We start from the raw sequence: 24,508 nt of genomic DNA, 5'->3' as shown, positions 1-24,508 counted from the left end.
TTTATCATTTTATTTAAGACCAAAATTGTTATTTGATTGCAATAAGAAACATTTTGTCATGACTCGGACTATGGTGTGGTTTGTTTTTCCCGAGGTGCAAAGCGACTGCATCAGACAGGATGTGAAGGTAACGACATATTTTAATCTCAACTCCAAAAAAAGGAAAAAAATGAAAGGCGCTCACAGAGGAAGTACAAAAACTTGGCTATGAAACTAAACTATTTATTACAACATAAACTATGGACATAGAACAAAACTTGCAAACTATGGCATGAATAACAAAACTTACGGGGAACGAGAAAAGAGCATGGATCATCAGCATGGATCATCAGCATGGGTCGCCAGCCTGACTGCCTGGCAACTACAGGCTTAAATAGTGCTGTGATTATTGACAGGTGCGTGAGTCCAAACAAATAAGCCAGGTGAAACTAAAGGTTGTCATGGAAACTAAAACGAACTAATGGATTCAAAAACATAACAGAACATAACTAAACAGACATGATCACAAAGACATGACACATGTTTAATGTACCAAAATATTGTTTGTTATAATGAAGCCAAAAATGCCTTTTTTTGTGGTTCCCTTTATTTAGAAAAGTATCAAAGTATCGAAATACATTTTGGTACCAGTACTAAAATATTGGTATTGGGACAAACAACAGAAGAATTAGTGTTGATTAAGTTTTAACAGAAGTGTAGATAGAATATGTTAAAACATAAAATAACCAGGTATTAACAGTAAATGAACGAGTCGATTAATAATAATTTTTTTACAGTTTGTCTTTTAAAATTTTGACAAAATAATAGAATGAAAAATGTCACAATATGTTACTGCATATGTCAGCGGACAAATTAGGAGCCTTTGTTTTCTTTCTTACTACTAAAACACAGGTTGTCTCGTAAATCCAGTATTTTATTTAAGACCAAAATTGTTCTTCGATTGCAATAATAAACATATGTTTAACGTACCATACTATTTTTTGTTAAAATAAAGCCAATAATGCAATTTTTTTGTGGTTTCCTTTATTAGAAAACGTATCCAAGCATCGAAATACAATAAAATATTGGTATCAGGACAAACAACAGAAAAATAAGTGTTGATTACGTTTTAACAGAAGTGTAGATAGAACATGTTAAAACATAAAATAACCAGGTATTAACAGTAAATGAACAAGTGTTAATAATATTTTTTTACAGCATGTCCTTTAAAATTTTGACAAAATAATAGAATGAAAAATGACACAATATATTACTGCATACATCAGCAGACTAATTAGGAGCTTTTTGTTTTCTTTCTTACTACTAAAAGACAAGTTCTGTCGTAAATTCTGTATTCTATTTAAGACCAAAAATGTTCTTCGATTGCAATAATAAACATATGTTTAACGTACCATACTATTTTTTGTTAAAATAAAGCCAATAATGCCTTTTTTGTTGTTGTCTCCTTTATTTAGAAAAGTATCAAAGTATCGAAATACATTTTGGTACCAGTATTAAAATATTTGCATCGGGACAACCCTAGTAGCCACTTATGACACTCCATAAAAGGTGGACGCGGGAGTAGAGGAGGACTAAAAAAAAGTTGACCCCAGAACAGGTTCCTTCAGTTTGCAGCCAGGAACAGAAAACTTGAGAGCCACGATAACCTCATATGCTTTGATTGATTTAATCTTTTATTAGTAGCTTGCACAATACAGTACATATTCCGTACAATTGACCACTAAATTGTAACACCCGAATACATTTTTCAACTTGTTTGAGTCGGGGTTCGTGTTAATCAATTCATGGTTCAACATAGAAGCCACGAGACTTGCAACAGGGCTAGGTGGGTCTTTCGATGTTGAAGCCGATCCATCGAGTTAAGCGGCGTTAAAAGGGTGGAGTGTGGCTAGGGTTATGTGTATCCTTGGTGTGTTACGTCTTACTTCTGAATTCGGGCAGCTTTCTTACTACTAAAAGACAAGTTCTGTCGTAAATTCTGTATTCTATTTAAGACCAAAAATGTTCTTCGATTGCAATAATAAACATATGTTTAACGTACCATACTATTTTTTGTTAAAATAAAGCCGATAATGCCTTCTTGTTGTTGTCTCCTTTATTTCGAAAAAGTATCAAAATATCGAAATACATTTTGGTACCAGTATTAAAATATTTGTATCGGGACAACCCTAGCAGCCACTTATGACACTCCATAAAAGGTTGACGCGGGAGTACAGGAGGACTAAAAAAAAGTTGACCCCAGAACAGGTTCCTTCAGTTTGCAGCCAGGAACAGAAAACTTGATAGCCACGATAACCTCATATGCTTTGATTGATTTCAACTTTTATTAGTAGCTTGCACAGTACAGTACATATTCCGTACAATTGACCACTAAATTGTAACACCCGAATACATTTTTCAACTTGTTTAAGTCGGGGTTCGTGTTAATCAATTCATGGTTCAACATAGAAGCCACAAGACTTGCAACAGGGCGAGGTGGGTCTTTCGATGTTGAAGCCGATCCATCGAGTTAATCGGCGTGAAAAGGGTCGAGTGGGGCTAGGGTTATGTGTATCCTTGGTGTGTTATGTCTTACTTCTGAATTCGGGCAGCTTTCATGTCGTTGTTGTTGTTACACACCCGTTAGACCAAGCGACGTTGTTGAGTTTCCATTGTTTAATAATGTTCTATTCTATTTTGTTATTCTGAACTTTGAATAACAAAAAAAAAAAAACAACACGAAACAATCAAAGCGAAGCAAATGCCGACTTTAAACGCCGACTCCAGAAAGTTCGCCGGTTGCGTCCCCTCTGATCTCCGCCGTGATCAGAAGGCGGCAGCAGTTTACAGAGACAAGACGCAGAACAAGAGCTCCATGCAAAATACACAAAAGAAGAAGTAGTTTGATACAGACCCGAAGAGAAAACATATCAAAAGACATTTTTCTGCATGTCTTTTTTTGCAAGTACAAAAAGCCCAAGTGGTGTCAGGAGAAAACAAAACAGAAGGCTTGTTTCTTCCAACAATTGCTTTAAGCTACAAAAAAAAAAAAAAAAAAAATCTCCCTCGGTCCCAAGCCTCCCCTTCAATGTCAGCCCTCCTCCCTCCTGCCCTCGGTTCCTCCGTGTTCCCCCTGCTTGGCTCTCCGAAGCAGGACCGGGGCCCTCCGTGCACCCTGATAGGTTGCAGGCTGATGCTTAGCAACAACATTCCTGTGCCCCAAGTAGCAGTAAGCCTCTGGCTGAACCCTTTCATGTGGCTGTCAGGCCACATTTATTTCCTTTTAGCACTTTGTCTACTTGTCCAGATGTATAAGGAGATAAAAGCAGCCTGCTGTTTACACTGCTCGCCCTCCGTAGCGCAGATGTAATTAGATTGTGTTGCCGGTCAGTCTCAAAGAGCCAGGGATCGGCGGTACCTTTACATCAAACTTAAAGTTAAGGCTAACATTATTCATAACTTGTTCAGTTGAAGATTATTTTACTTTGTAATAAGTTGAGAAGTGTTACCGTATTTTTTCTGACTAAAAGGCGCACTTAAAATCCTTTCATTTTCTCAAAAAATCGACAGTGCACCTTATAACACGGTGCGCCTAATGTACGGATTAATCCAGGTTGTGCTTACCGACTTCAAAGGGTAGATGGTGTAAGGATAAGTGTGACCAGCAGATGGCAGTCACACATAAGAGATATGTGTAGACTGCAAAATGAGGGCAGTAAACAACAACATTGCTTGAAATGTTCCATTGAAAATAAAGAACGTTACACACGGCGCTTAAAAATCCGTCTAAAATGTTTTAGTATGATTTTTAAGCCATTGTCGGAGCATTGAGGCGACAATAGTCAGAGATACAAGTAGTATTATGGTGTGTGTATAAGGACCGCAAAATGGCACCCATTAGTAGACATATTTCCTGGTGTTTTGTTTCGCAATATTATGCAAAACCAACTTTGCTTACCTACTGGTACTTGCTGATGTGTATTTGAGAGCTGCATGAGTCCTGAAAATTCCCGCACGTCCGCCTTTGTAGTCCGTAGCGATGCCGTGGTCGATAAGCCTTTTGTTTTCTCAAATCTCGACAGTGCACCTTATAACACGGTGTGCCTAATGTACGGATTAATCCAGGTTGTGCTTACCGACCTCAAAGCAATTTTTTTGGGTACATGGTATAATAATAAGTGTTACCAGTAGATGGCAGTCACACATAAGAGATATGTGTAGACTGCAAAATGAGGGCAGTAAACAACAACAATGCTTGAAATGTTCCATTGAAAATAAAGAACGTTACACACGGCGCTTAAAAATCCGTCTAAAATGTTTTAGTATGGTTTTTAAGCCATTGTCGGAGCATTGAGGCGACAGCAGTCAGAGATACAAGTAGTATTATGGTGTGTGTATAAGGACCGCAAAATGGCACCCATTAGCCGACATATTATCTGGCGTTTTGTCTCACAATATTATGCAAAAACAACTTTTCCTACCTTCTGGTACCTGCTGATGTATTTGAGATCTGCATGAGTCCTGAAAATTTGAGTCCTGAAAATTCCCGCAAGTCCGCCTTTGTAGTCCGTGCCGATGCCGTGTACAATTGGCCTTTCGTTTTCTCAAAACTCGACAGTGCACCTTATAACACGGTGCGCCTAATGTACGGATTAATCCAGGTTGTCCTTACCGACTTCAAAGCAGTTGTTTTGGGTAGATGGTGCAAGGATAAGTGTGACCAGTAGATGGCAGTCACACATAAGAGATATGTGTAGACTGCAAAATGACGCCAGTAAACAACAACATCGCTTGAAATGTTTCATTGAAAATAAAGAATGTTACACACGGCGCTCAAAAATCTGTCTAAAATATTTTAGCATGATTTTGAAGCCGCACCGTTTGATGGATTCTTGGCCTGTTACGGCTACCGTAGTCAGAGATACAAGTACTATTATGGTGTGTGTATAAGGACCGCAAAATGGCACCCATTAGCAGACATATTATCCGGCGTTTTGTTTAATAATATTATGCAAAAACAACTTTTCCTACCTTCTGGTACCTACTGATGTGTATTTGAGATCTGCATAAGTCTTGAAAATGTGCGCACGTATGTCCCTGGAGTCCGTGGCGATGCCGTGGTCGATAAGCCTTTCGTTTTCTCAAAACTCGACAGTGCACCTTATAACACGGTGCGCCTAATGTACGGAATAATCCAGGTTGTGTTTACCGACCTCAAAGCAATTTTTTGGGGTTCATGGTGTAATAATAAGTGTTACCAGTAGATGGCAGTCACACATAAGAGATATGTGTAGACTGCAAAATGATGTCAGTAAACAACACCAAAACTTGACGTGTTTCATTGAAAATAAAGAATGTTACACACGGCGCTCAAAAATCTGTCTAAAATGTTTTAGTATGATTTTTAAGCCACACCGCTTGATGGATTGTTGGAGCAATATTATGCAAAACCAACTTTGCTTACCTACTGGTACTTGCTGATGTGTATTTGAGATCTTTTTCAAAACTGGACAGTGCACCTTATAACACGGTGCGCCTAATGTACGGATTAATCCAGGTTGTGCTTACCGACTTCAAAGCAGTTTTTTGGGGTAGAGGCTGTAAGGATAAGTGTGACCAGTAGATGGCAGTAACACATAAAAGATACGTGTAGACTGCAAAATGACGGCAGTAAACAACACCATAACTTTAAATGTTCATTGAAAATAAAGAATGTTACACACGGCGCTCAAAAATCTGTCTAAAATGTTTCAGTATGATTTTTAAGCCACTTCGCTAGATGGATTGTCGGCCTGTTACGGCTACCGTTGTCAGAGATACAAGTACTATTATGGTGTGTGTATAAGGACCGCAAAATGGCACCCATTAGCCGACATATTATCTGGCGTTTTGTTTCACAATATTATGCAAAAACAACTTTTCCTACCTTCTGGTACCTGCTGATGTGTATTTGAGAGCTGCATGAGTCCTGAAAATTCCCGCAAGTCCGCCTTTGTAGTCCGTGACGATTACGTGGTCGATAAGCCTTTCACTTTTTCAAATCTGGACAGTGCATCTTATAACACGGTGCGCCTAATGTACGGATTAATCCAGGTTGTGCTTACCGACTTCAAAGCAGTTTTTTTTGGGTAGATGGTGCAAGGATAAGTGTGACCAGTAGATGGCAGTCACACATAAGAGATATGTGTAGACTGCAAAATGACAGCAGTAAACAACAACATAGCTTGAAATGTTCCATTGAAAATAATGAACATTACACACGGCGCTCAAAAATCTGTCTAAAATGTTTTAGTATGATATTTTGGTGTGTGTATAAGGACCGCAAAATGGCACCAACTAGCAGACATATTATCTGGTGTTTTGTTTCACAATATTATGCAAAAACAACTTTTCCTACCTTCTGGTACCTGCTGATCTGTATTTGAGATCTGCATAAGTCCTGAAAATGTGCACTCGTCTGAATGTCATTAAAACAGTTAGCGCCATTTTTACGGTTAGATCGTTAGGGTTAGGGTCAGAGGGTTAGGGTTGGGGTTGGGGTTGGGTTTGGGGTTAGTAACACTGGTTGTATAATAGGGCCTTACATAATAAGGCATTAATAAGTACTTAATAATGACTAATTAAGACCCAATATGTTACTAACTTAATAAGCAAATAATTAATTGTGAATATGTCCCCCATAGGGTTAGGGTTAGGGTTAGGGTTGGGGTTAGGGGTTAGTAATGCTGTTTGTATAATAAGGCCATGCAGAATAAGGCATTAATAAGTACTTAATAATGACTAATTAAGAGACAATATGTTACTAACTTGCATGTTAATAATCAACTAATTAACAGTGAATATGTTTCCCATTGGGTTAGGGTTAGGAGTTAGGGTTAAGGGGTTAGGAATGGGGTTGTATAATAAGGCCATGCAGAATAAGGCATTAATAAGTACTTAATAATGACTAATTAAGACCCAATATGTTACTAACTTAATATGCAAATAATTAATTGTGAATATGTTCCCCATAGGGTTAGGGTTAGGGTTGGGGTTGGGGGTTAGTAATGCTGTTTGTATAATAAAGCGATGCAGAATAAGGTATTAATAAGTACTTAATAATGACTAATTAAGAGTGAATATGTTACTAATTTGCATGTTAATAAGCATCTAATTAACCGTGAATCTGTTCCCCGTTGGGTTAGAGTTAAGGTTGGGGGTTAAGGTTAGGGTTAGAGGGTTAGGTTGGGGTTGGGATAGGGGTTTGTGTTAGGTTCAGGGTTAGTAATGCTGATGTATAATAAGGCCATGCAGAATAAAGAATTAATAAGTACTTAATAATGACTAATTAAGAGCCAATATGTTACTAACTTAATAAGCAAATAATTAATTGTGAATATGTCCCCCATAGGGTTAGGGTTAGGGTTGGGGTTAGGGGTTAGTAATGCTGTTTTATAATGAAGCCATGCAGAATAAGGTATTAATAAGTACTTAATAATGACTAATTAAGAGTGAATATGTTACTAATTTGCATGTTAATAAGCATCTAATTAACCGTAAATCTGTTCCCCGTTGGGTTAGAGTTAGGGTTGGTGGTTAAGGTTAGGGTTAGAGGGTTAGGTTGGGGTTGGGATAGGGGTTTGTGTTAGGTTTAGGGTTAGTAATGCTGATGTATAATAAGGCCATGCAGAATAAAGAATTAATAAGTACTTAATAATGACTAATTAAGAGCCAATATGTTACTAACTTAATAAGCAAATAATTAATTGTGAATATGTCCCCCATAGGGTTAGGGTTGGGGTTAGGGGTTAGTAATACTGTTTGTTTAATAAGGCCATGCCGAATAAGGCATTAATAAGTACTCAATAATGACTAATTAAGAGTGAATATGTTACTAACTTGCATGTTAATAAGCAACTAATTAACCGTGAATCTATTTAAGACCCAATATGTTACTAATTTGCATGTTTGCATTGTAATTAATGGTGAATATGTTCCCCATACTAAAGTGTTACCAGATTCATGAATAGTCCAATTCGGTTCTGATCTTAAACTGTACTATAAACATTTTCCCATTGTTTTCAAAGAATGCAACAACTTTGCAGACTTGCAGACTCACTTCTGGCCTTGACAGTCGTGTGTGTTCCCCATTTGTCTGCTGGTCCACCTCCCGTCCCTCCCCTGCCACGCCGCTCGTAATAATCACCGCTGCCTGTGGCTTTATCAGCATTTATTCCCGGAACAACACGGAAAAAGGCGACGACAAGACGAGCCCCCGATGCCATGCATCATCCAGCCCGGCGATCATCTTTCACGCTGACATCTAACAGAGCTTCCCATGACACTCACTTCCTTCGTCCTCCTCCTCCTCCTCCTCCTCTTCCTCTTCCGACTCCCTTCTGTCCGGCCTTTTTATGAACAGGGAATCGTCGCCTGTAAATTTGCGCCACATTATCATAAGCTGCGGTGATAAGTCAACGCCGCTCGGAGACAATAATGATGCCAACACCCAACATATGCCCCGGGCCCGGCAAATTAAAACAATGCTCAGCTTGATGAGCAGACTCGTATGGACAGCAGAGAGAGAGAGAGGGGGGGGGGGGGCGAGAGAGTGTCCCAAATATACAACACTGCAGCACCTCCCTCTGTTCAGTGTAGGAACAACCGACTAAGACGAGGACATGACCTGTTTAGAAACCAGCGTGGGCATCCTAGGCCAAAACATTAGGTACACGGGCTAATGCCAAGACAAGATGATAAAGCCCACTTTCGACGCTGTCAGGTATCAATCTAAGTTGTTGTTTCGTCCGTTTAGCCGATTCTATTCCATTTAAAAAAAAAAAAAAGGGCTAATTTCTTCAAAGCCTTGTAATGATAGCAATAGTCGTGGAAGAAAATAAAGGATTGTGATGATTATTGGCTTCTTTTGTGAGGGTTATAAAGGAATTAGTAAGTTGGCGGATAAAAGGTCTTACATTTATTGACAAAAAGGTGAGTAAGTTGACTTTTTTGTTGCTGTATGTAGTTGTGGTGGTCAGTAGTAGTAGGCCTTGGAAGACAAAGCATTTTATTATTATTAATATTATTGATATTGTGCGACGGCATTTATAAGTCTTGTCCTCTCGTTTCAGAATGTAGTTACACGCAATAAAATACCCTATGTTTTGTCTTAAAGGCAAAATAAAGGGAAAAAAAATTCAGAAGTTTTATCGAGACAAATAATAATTTCAATAAGGTACAATTTTCATTTATAAATATATTTTTTTATTTGTTTATTTCAACTTCTTCAAGTGCAAAGTGTCTGTTAAATTTATTTTATGTATTTTACTAAATAATCCTTATATATATATATATATATATATATAGATGGAATAATAGCTGCCAAGTTTGTATACATTTATATATTATTATATCTACTTGTGTTTTTCTACTAATGGGAAATTAACGTGTTGTTTCTTGAATTAGTTCAAGTTGGTACAATAGCAAATGTTTTATTTGCTTGTTTTATTCATAACTCCTTCAAGTGCAAAGGCTCCTATGGTAGTTTTTAGTTGTATTTATTATACATATCCACTACAAAAAAACATATATATTTATTTATGTATGGGTATAAATACATTTGTATGTGTGTGTATATATATATATATATATATATATATATATATATATATATATATATATATATATATATATATATATATATATATATATATATGTATATATATGTATATATATATATATATCTGCGTGTATATTTGTAAAAATGGGTATGTATATTCATATATGTATATATATATATGTGTGTATATATATATGTGTATATATATATATATACATATATATACATATATATATATATATATATATATATATATATATATATATATATATATATATATATATATATATATATATATATGTGTATACCAATGATTGTCACACACACGAGGTGTGGCAAAATTTTTCTCCGCATTTGACCCATCACCCTTACTCACCCCCTGGGAGGTGAGGGGAGCAGTGAGCAGCAGCGGTGGCCGCGCCCGGAAATAATTTTGGGTGACTTAACCCCCAATTCCAACCCGTGAAGCTGAGTACCAAGCAGGGAGATAATGGCTCCCATTTTTATAGTCTTTGGTACGACTCGGCCTGGGATTGAACTCACAACCTATCAATCTCAGAGCGGACACTCTATGTCTATATATGTAAGATTAATTTGTCTTTAAATACTTTTCTATGTTTTATAATATGTATTTATTTCTGAATGAATTTTGTTGATGCTTATGCTTTTTTTAATGTTAAGAAAATGCTTATGTATTATTTTTGTTCTCCACTTTATACATTTTCGAAAATATACTCAATATTTTTAATAGTCCTGTTTTGATTCGTTGGCGTGTTTATTTCTGAATGTGCGTGTTGTCAGCGCTGGAGGCTTCCTTCCAAGTCACCGGCAGAACTTGAAAGACAAATCCTTCACTGGTGCCTTCTCATCACAAGCATGAGTGCTGACTCGGGCGTGGACTGAAGTGTTTTAAGTGCAGGCAGCCAGCAGAGAGGCAGGATCAGTCCGAGGTCCACCTCAGTCCGAGGCCTGATTGATGTTCAGTGGCTGCGGCGGAACCATCGCTGCCGATTGGACGTCATGTGACAGGCCAAGCTGTTCAATGGGTTGGCTTGTTTGATCAGCGGGCTGGAGGTGGACGGGTGGTGTCGTCTGAGAGATGGGTGGCCTTTCTGAAAGCAAGGTGACGCCAAACCTCACTTGGCTTCCTTCGCTCCTCAATCGTCCTCTTGCACACGTCGCTGGGTGTTGTTGATAATAATGGAGTAGTGTTGTCCCGATACCATTGTGTTGGTACCAAAATGAATTTATGTACTTTACTACATAAAAGGGACCACAAAACATTGCATTATTGGCTTTATTGGCTGCTGATATTGTAGTACTATTGTCTCTTTGGTACCGGTACCAACATGCATTTTGATACAAAACGGTACTGTTCAATGCGTTGCTAAATAAAGGGGACAACAACAATTGCATATTGACTTTATTGGCTGCTAATAATGTAGTAGTGTTGTTCCAATACCAATATTTTGGTACCAGTACCAGTATCAAAATATCTTTCGATACTTTTCTGTATTTTTTAATACTTTTGGAAATAAAGGGGACAACAAAAAGTTGCATTATTGGCTGCTAATAATGTAGTAATGTTGTTCCGATACCAATAATTTGGTACCGGTACCAGTATCAAAATCTCTTTCGATACTTTTCTGTATTTTTTAATACTTTTCGAAATAAAGGGGACAACAAAAAGTTGCATTATTGGCTACTAATAATGTAGTAATGTTGTTCCAATACCAATATTTTGGTACCAGTACCAGTATCAAAATCTCTTTCGATACTTTTCTGTATATTTTAATACTTTTTGAAATAAAGGGGACAACAAAAAGTTGCATTATTGGCTGCTAATAATGTAGTAATGTTGTTCCGATACCAATATTTTGGTACCGGTACCAGTATCAAAATCTCTTTCGATACTTTTCTGTATTTTTTAATACTTTTGGAAATAAAGGGGACAACAAAAGTTGCATTATTGGCTGCTAATAATGTAGTAATGTTGTTCCAATACCAATATTTTGGTACCGGTACCAGTATCAAAATCTCTTTCGATACTTTTCTGTATATTTTAATACTTTTCGAAATAAAGGGGACAACAAAAAATTGCAATATTGGCTGCTAATAATGTAGTAATGTTGTTCCGATACCAATAATTTGGTACCGGTACCAGTATCAAAATCTCTTTCGATACTTTTCTGTATTTTTTAATACTTTTCGAAATAAAGGGGACAACAAAAAGTTGCATTATTGGCTACTAATAATGTAGTAATGTTGTTCCAATACCAATATTTTGGTACCAGTACCAGTATCAAAATCTCTTTCGATACTTTTCTGTATATTTTAATACTTTTTGAAATAAAGGGGACAACAAAAAGTTGCATTATTGGCTGCTAATAATGTAGTAATGTTGTTCCAATACCAATATTTTGGTACCGGTACCAGTATCAAAATCTCTTTCGATACTTTTCTGTATTTTTTAATACTTTTGGAAATAAAGGGGACAACAAAAGTTGCATTATTGGCTGCTAATAATGTAGTAATGTTGTTCCAATACCAATATTTTGGTACCGGTACCAGTATCAAAATCTCTTTCGATACTTTTCTGTATATTTTAATACTTTTCGAAATAAAGGGGACAACAAAAAATTGCAATATTGGCTGCTAATAATGTAGTAATGTTTCCCAATACCAATATTTTGGTTCTAATGCCGGTACCAAAATGTATTTAGATACTTTTTGGTACTTTTTGATACTTTTCTAAATAAAGGGGACAACAAAAAAATTGCATTATTGGCTTTATTAACTGCTAATAATGTAGTAGTGTTGTCCCCATTCGAATATTTTCGTACCGGTACCAAAATGTATTTCAATACTTTTCTGTATATGTTGATACTTTTCTAAATAAAGGGGACCAGAAAAAGAAACCTTTTTGGCTTTATTGGCTGCTAATAATGTAGTAGTGTTGTCCAGATATGAATATTGTTGTACCGGTACCAAAATAAATTCACTTTTCTGTACTTTACTAAATAAAAGGGACCACAAAACATTGCATTATTGGCTTTATTGGCTGCTAATAATGTAGTAGTGTTGTTCCAATACCAATATTTTGGTACCGGTACCAGTATCAAAATCTCTTTTGATACTTTTCTGTATTTTTTAATACTTTTCGAAATAAAGGGGACAACAAATAATTAAATTATTGGCTGCTAATAATGTAGTAGTGTTTCCCAATACCAATATTTTGGTTCTAATACCGGTACCAAAATGTATTTAGATACTTTTTGGTACTTTTTGATACTTTTCTAAATAAAGGGGACCACAAAAAATTTAATTATTGGCTTTATTGGCTGCTAATAATGTAGTAGTGTTGTCCAGATTTTAATATTTTCGTACCGGTACCAAAATGTATTTCAATACTTTTCTGTACTTTTTGATACTTTTCTAAATAAAGGGGACCACAAAAATAGTCATTTTTGGCTTTATTGGCTGCTAATAATGTAGTAGTGTTGTTCCAATACCAATATTTTGGTACCGGTACCAGTATCAAAATCTCTTTCGATACTTTTCTGTATTTTTTAATACTTTTTGAAATAAAGGGAACAACAAAAAATTGCATTAATGGCTGCTAATAATGTAGTAGTGTTTCCCAATACCAATATTTTGGTTCTAATACCGGTACCCAAATGTATTTAGATACTTTTTGCTACTTTTTGATACTTTTCTAAAAAAAAGGGGACCACAAAAAATTGCCTTATTGGCTTTATTGGCTTCTAATAATGGACTAATGTTGTCCCGAAACCGGTACTTTTTTAGAGGCGGTTGTCAGGTTCAAATACTGATGACATCTAATGAAACAGACCAGAAGCAAGGAATCAAGCAGAGACAGAGTTAAATTTTGCTCAATTGAGGAAATACGTTAGTTGGGCTGTACTCTAGTCGCAGATCCAAACTTCGCTCTAAAGTCTAGCCCACGTGCTTCCTTTATTCATTCATTTTCCCCCAAAAAAGTGGAATATTTAATGTGACATAATTGGAGCCTTGAATAGGTCAATAATTCATAATGACATTGATTTTGATTCATTATTATTTTTTAAAGAAAGAAACAGCCTGCATGACAGCTTTGTGTTATTAGAGTAAACATTGCAACATTTTCTTGTTACATTTCACCCGTTTGCTCCTTTATATCACTTTTTACGTTTTAAAAATTTTTCAATCGTATTTTTAAAACTGGATAACCTGCAGATGCATTTGCGACGATTAAGTCAACGAAATCACAAAGGTGAGTTTTGTTGATGTTGTTGACTTATGTGCTAATCAGACATATTTGGTCGCAGCATGACTGCCAGCTAATCGATGCTAACATGCTATTTACGCTAGCTGTATGTACATTTGAAACTACATACCCACATTTAATGCGAAACAAACACTTACCAATCGACGGATTAATTTTGCTCCAGTGTCTCAAGATGCGAAAGTCCTGATCGTTTGGTCCGCACATTTTACCGGCGATGCTAATAAGGCCGCCATGCTATTGCCCACTTCATTAGGTACACCCGTCAATAGCTATTCGCTCAATAGCTTCAATTTCTTCTTCAATTTCGTTTTCGCTATCTGCCTCCATACTCCGACCATCTGTTTCAATACATGCGTAATCTGTTGAATCGCTTAAGCCGCTGAAATCCGAGTCTGAATCCGAGCTAATGTCGCTATATCTTGCTGTGGTATTCGCCATTGTTTGTTTGTCACAGGGAAATGGACAGTCGCACCGCAAATAGCGAAAATCAAGAACTTTAAAGCTTTTTTTAGGGATATTCCGGGAGGTGTAAAATTTTGAAAAAAACTTCGAAAAATACAACAAGCCACTGGGAACTGATTTGTATTGTTTCTAACCCTTTTGAAATTGTGATAATTCAATTTATATCTCATGACACACTATCTGTATGTAATATGGCTTTTATTTTTTGTCGCTCCATAGATGTTAGTTTTTGTATTTTTGGTCCTCTCTTTCAATATTTTAGGTTGCCAAGCCCTGCCATAGAAAGATGACTTGTGGCCGGGAAACAGGATTGGAGAGTTAGGGTTTTGGGGCTGGGGTTAGGGTTAGGGTTGGGGTTGGGGTTGGGGTTAGGGTTAGGGTTGGGGTTGGGGTTGGGGATGGGGTTAGGGTTAGGGTTGGGGTTAGGACTGGAGGTCGCGGGCTTGTGATCTCTGGAACGGGGCAGGAAATAGCCTTAAAGCGCAGGTTTGCAAGTGTCAGTTCTCCCCGTGAACAGCAAGCTCTTACTTCTTTCTTCAGCATTCCGATGCAGGGTTGGGGTTGGGGTTAGGGTTAGGGTTGGGGTTAGGACTAGAGGTCGCGGGCTTGTGATCTCTGGAACAGGGCAGGAAATAGCCTTAAAACGTAGGTTTGCAAGTGTCAGTTCTCCCCATGAACAGCAAGCTCTTACTTCTTTCTTCAGCATTCCGATGCAGGGTTAGGGTTGGGGTTGGGGTTGGGGTTAAGGTTGGGGTTAGGACTAGGGGTCGCGGGCTTGTGATCTCTGGAACGGGGCAGGAAATAGCCTTAAAGCGCAGGTTTGCAAGTATCAGTTCTCCCCATGAACAGCAAACTCTTACTTCTTTCTCCACCATTCCGATGCAGGGTTGGGGTAGGGGTTGGGGTTGGGTTAAGGTTAGGGTTGGGGTTAGGACTGGAGGTCGCGGGCTTGTGATCTCTGGAACAGGGCAGGAAATAGCCTTAAAGCGCAGGTTTGCAAGTGTCAGTTCTCCCCATGAACAGCAAACTCTTACTTCTTTCTCCAGCATTCCGATGCAGGAATAGGGTTGGGGTTGGGGTTGGGTTAAGGTTAGGGTTGGGGTTAGGACTGGAGGTCGCGGGCTTGTGATCTGTGGAACGGGGCAGGAAATAGCCTTAAAGCGCAGGTTTGCAAGTGTCAATTCTCCCCATGAACAGCAAGCTCTTACTTCTTTCTTCAGCATTCCGATGCAGGGTTAAGGTTGGTGTTGGGGTTGGGGTTAAGGTTAGGGTTGGGGTTAGGACTGGAGGTCGCGGGCTTGTGATCTCTGGAACGGGGCAGGAAATAGCCTTAAAACGTAGGTTTGCAAGTGTCAGTTCTCCCCATGAACAGCAAGCTCTTACTTCTTTCTTCAGCATTCCGATGCAGGAATAGGGTTGGGGTAGGGGTTGGGGTTAGGACTGGAGGTCGCGGGCTTGTGATCTCTGGAACGGGGCAGGAAATAGCCTTAAAGCGCAGGTTTGCAAGTATCAGTTCTCCCCGTGAACAGCAAGCTCTTACTTCTTTCTTCAGCATTCCAATGCAGGGTTAGGGTTGGGGTTGGGGTTGGGGTTAAGGTTGGGGTTAGGACTAGGGGTCGCGGGCTTGTGATCTCTGGAACGGGGCAGGAAATAGCCTTAAAGCGCAGGTTTGCAAGTATCAATTCTCCCCATGAACAGCAAGCTCTTACTTCTTTCTTCAGCATTCCGATGCAGGGTTAGGGTTGGGGTTGGGGTTGGGGTTAAGGTTGGGGTTAGGGTTAGGGGTCGCGGGCTTGTGATCTCTGGAACGGGGCATGAAATAGCCTTAAAGCGCAGGTTTGCAAGTGTCAGTTCTCCCTATGAACAGCAAGCTCTTACTTCTTTCTCCAGCATTCCGATGCAGGGTTAGGGTTAGGGTTGGGGTTAGGACTGGAGGTCGCGGGCTTGTGATCTCTGGAACGGGGCAGGAAATAGCCTTAAAGCGCAGGTATGCAAGTGTCAGTTCTCCCCATGAACAGCAAACTCTTACTTCTTTCTCCAGCATTCCGATGCTTCCTACCAGGTTCGAGCTGTCAAAAAACCGCTGCCGTTTTTAGCCTCTTTTTTTTTGTTTTTTTTCCTCTCAGCACAAATGTGGCAAAGTCTTTTTTTTTTTTAATCCGTGTTGATGTAATATGAGACACACGCTGGCCCGACCTTTAATGCCTTTCAGAGATCCTATCCGAGAGTACATTACGTGATCGGCTTCAATTCATTGTGCGCTCTTTTCTGCCCCCTCGTGATAAATATGGTTCCATTTAGGAGAGCGTGCCATCGCATCTCTCAAGGTTATGCATGGCCGTGTACGAGGAACAACAATAAAAGCGGGGGGGGGGGGGGGGGGGGATGGAAAAAAATGCACCGCCAAAGCATCGCTAATATGTATTTGTCAGTTGGTATGATTAAAGGCCTCGTGAATTCCTTCCTGCAGGAAAAGGAAAGTATTTCTGCAAAGGCATCAGATATCGCTGTGTGGTGATAAAGTGCCTCCTCGCCTAGTTAAAAAGACGACGGGGAAGGAAGGAGGATGTTTTTGGACCTTGAAAGTGCGCCGAAGAACAAAAAAACACAATAAACTCCCGGTTTGGTTTGGGGGAACAGTCTCACAGATTTAGAATTGGGTTCAGTTTTTTGTTTTTTTCCAAAAAGTAACTTTTCATAACATTTTCTGGTGCTTTCACTCTCATTTTTAGATTTAAAACAAACGTATTTGCTCTCGGTAGGGATTTGTCAATCAATCAATCAATGTTTATTTATATAGCAGGGAGAATTCACATCCAGTGGGACGCCAGTGACAATGCTGACTATGAGAAACCTTGGAGAGGACCTCAGATGTGGGCAACCCCCCCCTCTAGGGGACCGAAAGCGATGGATGTCGAGCGGGTCTAACATGATACTGTGAAAGTTCAATCCATAGTGGCTCCAACACAGCCGCGAGAGTTCAGTTCAAAGCGGATCCAAGACAGCAGCGATAGTCCCGTCCACAGGAAACCATCTCAAGCGGAGGCGGATCAGCAGCGTAAAGATGTCCCCAACCGATACACAGGCGAGCGGTCCATCCTGGGTCTCGACTCTGGACAGCCAGTACTTCATCCATGGTCATCGGACCGGACCCCCTCCGCAAGGGAGGGGGAGACATAGCAGAAAAAAGAAAAGAAGCGACAGATCAACTGGTCTAAAAAGGAGGTCTTTTTAAAGGCTAGAGTATACAGATGAGTTTTAAGGTGAGACTTAAATGCTTCCGTGTTGATGTAATTTGTAATTCTATTTTCATAAGGGCGAAGAGTTATTTACCCAGCAGGCACAAGACATTAATACAACGTTGATTATACAAACATGTCCTTTAAAACTGACTTTGTGTCATGTCTTTGTGGTCATGTTCTGTTTAGTTAGTTGCCGTATTTCCTTGAATTGCCGCCGGGGCGCTAATTAATTTAAAACCTCTTCTCACTCCGGCGTTTACCAAAGGCATGCGGTAAATTTAGGCCTGCGCTTATACATTTGAGTGTGATGTAAGGACACCATCATGAAAAACACATTAAATAGATAAAAAAACATTATTATGGTCTTACCTTTACTTATAAATGAAGTCCTTGCGCAGCTCCTTCTGATCAAAAGCATCGATAACTTGTATATAGAAGTCTTCCTTATCTTTCTTCAGTTTTAAAAGTCTCTCTGTCTCAATGGAGATCTTCCTTTATTACCTCCTGCTTCGATTGAAAGTCCAGTTTAGAAAACTGTTTTATTTTAGATATGTAATCCTCCATGTTAAAAGTGCAAGCGAGAGGAAAAAATAAACGATCGCTGCTCACTCTTGCTGCTTGTTGTCACTTTTATTACCTCCTGATCCGATTGAAAGTCCAGTTTGGAAAAATGTTTTATTTTACTGTATATACCTTTATATACATATATACATACATATATACCTATACTGTATATACCTTTATATACATATATACACACATATATACCTATACTGGCTCACCTGCACTGGCTTCCTGTGCACTTAAGATGTGACTTTAAGGTTTTACTACTTACGTATAAAATACTACACGGTCTAGCTCCATCCTATCTTGCCGATTGTATTGTACCATATGTCCCGGCAAGAAATCTGCCTTCAAAAGACTCCGGCTTATTAGTGATTCCTAGAGCCCAAAAAAAGTCTGCGGGCTATAGAGCGTTTTCCGTTCGGGCTCCAGTACTCTGGAATGCCTTCCCGGTAACAGTTCAAGATGCTACCTCAGTAGAAGCATTTAAGTCTCACCTTAAAACTCATCTGTATACTCTAGCCTTTAAATAGACCTCCTTTTTAGACCAGTTGATCTGCCGCTTCTTTTCTTTTTTCTCCTATGTCCCCCCTCCCTTGTGGAGGGGGTCCGGTCCGATGACCATGGATGAAGTACTGGCTGTCCAGAGTCGAGACCCAGGATGGACCGCTCGCCTGTGTATCGGTTGGGGACATCTCTACGCTGCTGATCCGCCTCCGCTTGAGATGGTTTCCTGCGGACGGGACTCTCGCTGCTGTCTTGGATCCGCTTGAACTGAACTCTCGCGGCTGTGTTGGATCCATTATGGATTGAACTTTCACAGTATCATGTTAGACCCGCTCGACATCCATTGCTTTCGGTCCCCTAGAGGGGGGGGGGGTTGCCCACATCTGAGGTCCTCTCCAAGGTTTCACATAGTCAGCATTGTCACTGGCGTCCCACTGGATGTGAATTCTCCCTGCCCACTGGGTGTGAGTTTTCCTTGCCCTTTTGTGGGTTCTTCCGAGGATGTTGTAGTCGTAATGATTTGTGCAGTCCTTTGAGACATTTGTGATTCGGGGCTATATAAATAAACATTGATTGATTGATACTGTACATCTGAACATGACATGACAATCAACAATGTCCCCACAAAGAAGGATACAAACTACTGAAATATCCTTGATTGCTAAAACTAAGTAGAAGTGGGAAATATCGCTTAAAGGAAGAAATGAAACTGCTGCAGGAAAATACCAAAGAAAAAGAGAAAAAGCCACCAAAATAGGAGCGCAAGACAAGAAGTAAAAGACTACACACAGGAAAACAGCAAAAGAGTCCAAATAGGTCAGGATGTGATGTGACAGGAGGTGACAGTACACCTACTTTGAGACAAGAACTATATTGATGCACGCTTGTTTATGATTTTAAATCACATCCAACAATTGCGTCCATTTGTTCTCTTTTTAGTTGTCCGCTAGTAAACTGTATGTGTTAACCTCGAAGCTTTTGGAATCTAAGAAGTAGCCATACTCCCTTCTTATCTCTTTCCGTCCCAGGCTTAGCAGAACAACAGATAAGTGTATTTGTTCCGGTAGGTGTGGGGCAGAAGACAGCGCATCCGTAGGGTTTTTCTGATCAACTAGGCGATGCGATTTGAATGTGTTGTTTTTTTAGGTTGGTCTCCCCAAAGCTTTGGAATAAATTGTCAACTAAGTTGAGTTTTTTAATGATTTCTGCTGTTGGTGTGCCTCCGCATTTTTTCAGCGCAAAAAATGTGCCTTGGCTCAAAAAAGGTTGAAAAACACCACGTTAGACAACTGGCTTCCTCACTGCTTGCCGTAATAATAATAATAATAATCATTCTAATGAAGCTGTTTTCGTTAAAATGCTCATCGCGTGTCTTCTCTCTTGCAGCCGCCGAAAGAAGCCGGATTTGAGACCCGCCCTCTGCCCTACACTCCTCTACCCCGAGGATCCCGAGACGCTAAGAACCATAAAGGTAAGGGCAAGACAAAGACCTTTCGACTGCGTAACCTTTTCAAGGTAACCTGCTGTACACACGAGCTACGTAACTCATCACAATTAATAGCAACAAGATGAAATGTGCCTCCAATCATAGTCCAGGTCAGTGGATTATGCAAAATAAAAGTCCTGACCTGAGCAGTAGTGGGAATCTATTGACTGAACGGAGCTAATTCTATCTTTATTCTTATTGATCGGATGTGTTGATAGTGGGAGTGAACTGGTGTGAAGGTACGCGTGGGAGCCTAGAAAACGAGCGGAAAGATCCTTGATCTGTTGATATGAGACATCGATTAGGGCTCGTATTGTGTGTAGTTTGCCCCATTGTGAAGAAATAGTCTTGTGTTACTGCTGAAAACGAGAAATCCAGCACTTTTCGAAGGTTTTAACGGTTTTCGTTGATTGATTGATACTTTTATTAGTAGATTGCACAGTACAGTACATATTCCGTACAATTGACCACTAAATGGTAACACCCAAATACGTTTTTCAACTTGTTTAAGTCGGGGTCCACGTTAATCAATTCATGGTACACATAACTACTATCAGCATTATACAGTCATCACACAACTTAATCATCAGAGTGTATGGATTGAATTATTTACAATATTTGGTGGGACGTGCAGGGACTGGGACGGACGAGGTGTTAGGTTGGGTTGATATCAGCATACTTCAATTATATCTACTGAGAAATGGACATTGAAACAGTGTAGGTCTGACTTGGTAGGATATGTACAGCGAGCGGTGAACATAGTGAGTTCAGAAAGCACAACAACAAGTATATACATTTGATTATTTACAATCCTGGGAGGTGGGATTTACACTCCTCTACCCCGAGGATTCGGAGACGCTAAGAACCGTAAAGGTAAGGTCAAGACAAAGACCTTTCGACGGCGTAACCTTTTCAAGGTAACCTGTTGTACACACAAGATATGTAACTCTTGACGGAGATAGATATCTACATATTTCCATATTTAAGAGTTATTTATTTTTATTCATAGTCATATTTGAAAACAGCTAGTGTTTTTCCATTTGTTCTCTTTTTGGTTGTCCACTAGTAAACTGTATGTGTTAACCTCGAAGATTTTGGAATTTAAGAAGTAGCCATACTCCCTTCTAATCTCTTTTTGTCCCAGGCTTAGCTGAACAACAGATACGTGTATTCGTTCCGGTAGATGTGGGCGGGGGGAGATATGGCAGAAGACAGTGAATTGAATGTGTTGTTTTTTTAGGTTGGTCTCCCCAAATCTTTGGAATACATTGCAAAATACCTATTCTGTTCTGGGTTATCATTTGAAATCAGCTAATGTGTCATCAAAAGAAGTTGGAATTGACCAGCAACTTAAATTCCCTCAATCGAACATCTGGTCCAAAAGCAACACTTTTCACAGTTAATAGCAACAAGATGAAATGTGCCTCCAATCAAAACGCCAGGTCAGTGGATTAGGCAAAATAAAAGTCCTGACCAACAAAATTGGGAATTTCGGGAAAAGCGGGACTTTTTTGGAAAATGGTAAAAAACTTAAATGGTCAGAATGATTTGAAATGGATGAAGTTGGAGTTTTCAAATCGGTCAAGAAATGTTGAAGTATTAACATGTTGAATTGAGAAATGGTATTACGGATTCCCTGGAATTTCGGGAAAAGCGGAATTTTTGGGGAAAATGGCAAAAAACTTGAATGTGTAAATGAGTTGAAATGGTTGGTGTTGGAATTTTCAAATCGGTGTAGAAATGTTGACGTATTAACATGTTGAATTGAGAAATGGTATTAAGGATTCCTTGGAATTTCGGGGAAAGCAGGAATTTTTTTGAAAATGGTGAAAAACTTGAATGGTCTGAATGAGTTGAAATGGTTGGTGTTAGAATTTTCAAATCAGTCGTAAAATGTGGGAGTATCAACATGTTGAATTGAGAAATGGTATTAAGGATTCCCTGGAATTTCGGGAAAAGCGTAATTTTTTTAGAAAATGTGTAAAACTTGAATGGTGTAAATGAGTTGAAATGGTTGTTGTTGGAATTTTCAAATCTGTCGAGAAATGTTAAAATATTAACATGTTGAATTGACAAATAGTATTACGGATTCCCTGGAATTTCGGGAGATGCGGGATTTTTGGGGAAAATGGTGAAAAACTTAAATGGTGTAAATAAGTTGAAATGGTTGGTGTTGGAATTTTCAAATCGGTGGAGAAATGTTGAAGTATTAACATGTTGAATTGAGAAATGGTATTAAAGATTCCCTGGAATTTCGGGAAAAACGGGAATATTTTGAAAAATGGTAAAAAAAAAATTGAATGGTCTAAATGAGTTCTAATGGTTGGTGTTGGAATCGTCAAATCGGTCGAGAAATTGACAAGTTGAATTGAGTAATGGTATTAAGGATTTCCTGGAATTTCGAGAAATCCAGGAATTTTTTCCAATTTCGAGAAATCCAGGAATTTTTTCCAGTTCGAAAAACAACTTTGTGTTTTGTCCTGATTAAGAGGAATGTTTGGATAGTGGAACGGTTGAAAAATGTGGAAGGAGTAGTCGCTAGAAAAAAGGGTCAAAAAAGGGTTTGAAAAAACAGGAATTTTGGAAATTTTTAGAATGTTTATGGACTCAGAAAAATTATAATTTAAATGTCCAGGATGAGTGAAATATGTTGAACGTGAAATGGTTTAAAAATGTCTCGGAAAACCTGGAATTCTAGGAAATCTTGGAATTTTTGGAATTTATCAAGGAAAAGCCTGCGATTCCCAAATAGGCTGAAAAGTTTCAAGTTGGAAAGGTTTGAATCGGGTAAAAAATGTGGAAGGTAGAGAGCGCCAACATTTGGAGAAGAAGAAGAAGAAGTTGAAGAAATTTAATAAATAGATAAAATTTGGTGTAGAAAATGCTTTGGAGCATTAAAAAGGATTTTATTTTGTGTTCCGAATAATTGTAGCGACTTGGCTGCTTATAAGTAAAGGAGTTTCGTGATCTCAAACTGAGTGCACCACAGGGCTAGTGACAGTGAGTGTGTGTGTGTGTGTGTGTGTGTTTGTGTGTCAATCAATCAATCAATCAATGTTTATTTATATAGCCCCAAATCACAAATGTCTCAAAGGACTGCACAAATCATTACGACTACGACATCCTCGGAAGAACCCACAAAAGGGCAAGGAAAACGGGGCCGCCAGTGACAATGCTGACTATGAGAAACCTTGGAGAGGACCTCAGATGTGAGCAACCCCCCCCCCCCTCTAGGGGACCGAAAGCAATGGATGTGGAGCGGGTCTAACATGATACTGTGAAAGTTCAATCCATAGTGGCTCCAACACAGCTGCGAGAGTTCAGTTCAAAGCGGATCCAAGACAGCAGCGAGAGTCCCGTCCGCAGGAAACCATCCCAAGCGGAGGCGGATCAGCACCGTAGAGATGTCCCCAACCGATACACAGGCGAGCGGTCCATCCTGGGTCCCGACGAGCGGTCCATCCTGAGTCTCGACTCTGGACAGCCAGTGGTCATCGGACCGGACCCCCTCCACAAGGGAGAGGGGAGGACATAGGGGAAAAAGAAAAGAAGCGGCAGATCAACTGGTCTAAAAAGGAGGTATTTTTAAAGGCTAGAGTATACAGATGAGTTTTAATGTGAGACTTAAATGCAGCTACTGAGGTAGCATCTCGAACTGTTACCGGGAGGGCATTCCAGAGTGTGTGTGTGTCGGCAGGGTGGCTGAGTGTAAGGATGACGGTTCAGCTCGTTCTTGTTATTTTGGCTTTGTTATGAAATGAAAAGTTGATCCTTTACCTCCTTGCTATATTTGTTATGATATACAGTACTGTATTGAGTTTTATATTGTGTTCATAGCGTAAGACTTAAACCCAATGATTTATGTTTACAATGTCTCCTATGGAGAAATTTGCTTCCAAATACAAACATTTCTATTTATGAACCCTTTTTCAAGAACCCATCAGTTTTGTAAATCGGGTTTTCACGATACTTTTGACTTTGTTTTGGATTCCTCCTTGAAAAACTGCCATTTGTCTTCCCAACACACGCCTGGGTGAGCTGTGGGGACAAGACTGACCAACGCAGTGTCCTTGTTTAAAGTCCCAAGGACAGATCTGTGTCATCAGTTCTGACTGGACGCAAAAAAGTCTGGCGCTTTGTCAAAGTCCGACCCGGCTAAGAACAGTCCATTTAAAGGTGAGGAGATCCGACAGATGCAATATTTTCCCCTTTGTTTCAAACCTGAGCCGCGTTGACAGTCTCCATTTGTTATTTTTATTATTATTTTTTTTTTTTTTTACAATGCAGCACTGCAGCCTTAGATAACACAGACCTCATCTTCGCCCTTCAAGTCATCTTCACGTTGCTTCTTCAGAGCCTCCACTTCTTTTTTTCTTTTTTTT

At 39.2% G+C, this 24,508-nt stretch overlaps 1 protein-coding gene across 1 annotated transcript in view; it reads left to right on the top strand.

Moving 5' to 3' along the window:
• lrmda (leucine rich melanocyte differentiation associated) overlaps positions 1 to 24,508 on the top strand; it is a 705,908-nt gene that overhangs the window by 613,666 nt on the left and 67,734 nt on the right. Inside the window, exon 6 of the mRNA XM_061911768.1 lies at positions 20,027 to 20,111. Coding sequence (XP_061767752.1) covers positions 20,027 to 20,111 — 85 coding nt within the window. The remainder of the gene's footprint in view (positions 1 to 20,026; positions 20,112 to 24,508) is intronic.

Source organism: Nerophis ophidion, linkage group LG09 (assembly GCF_033978795.1).
Source record: "Nerophis ophidion isolate RoL-2023_Sa linkage group LG09, RoL_Noph_v1.0, whole genome shotgun sequence".
In the NCBI taxonomy this organism is placed as follows: domain Eukaryota; kingdom Metazoa; phylum Chordata; class Actinopteri; order Syngnathiformes; family Syngnathidae; genus Nerophis; species Nerophis ophidion.
This window is presented reverse-complemented; position numbering and strand designations above follow the sequence as displayed.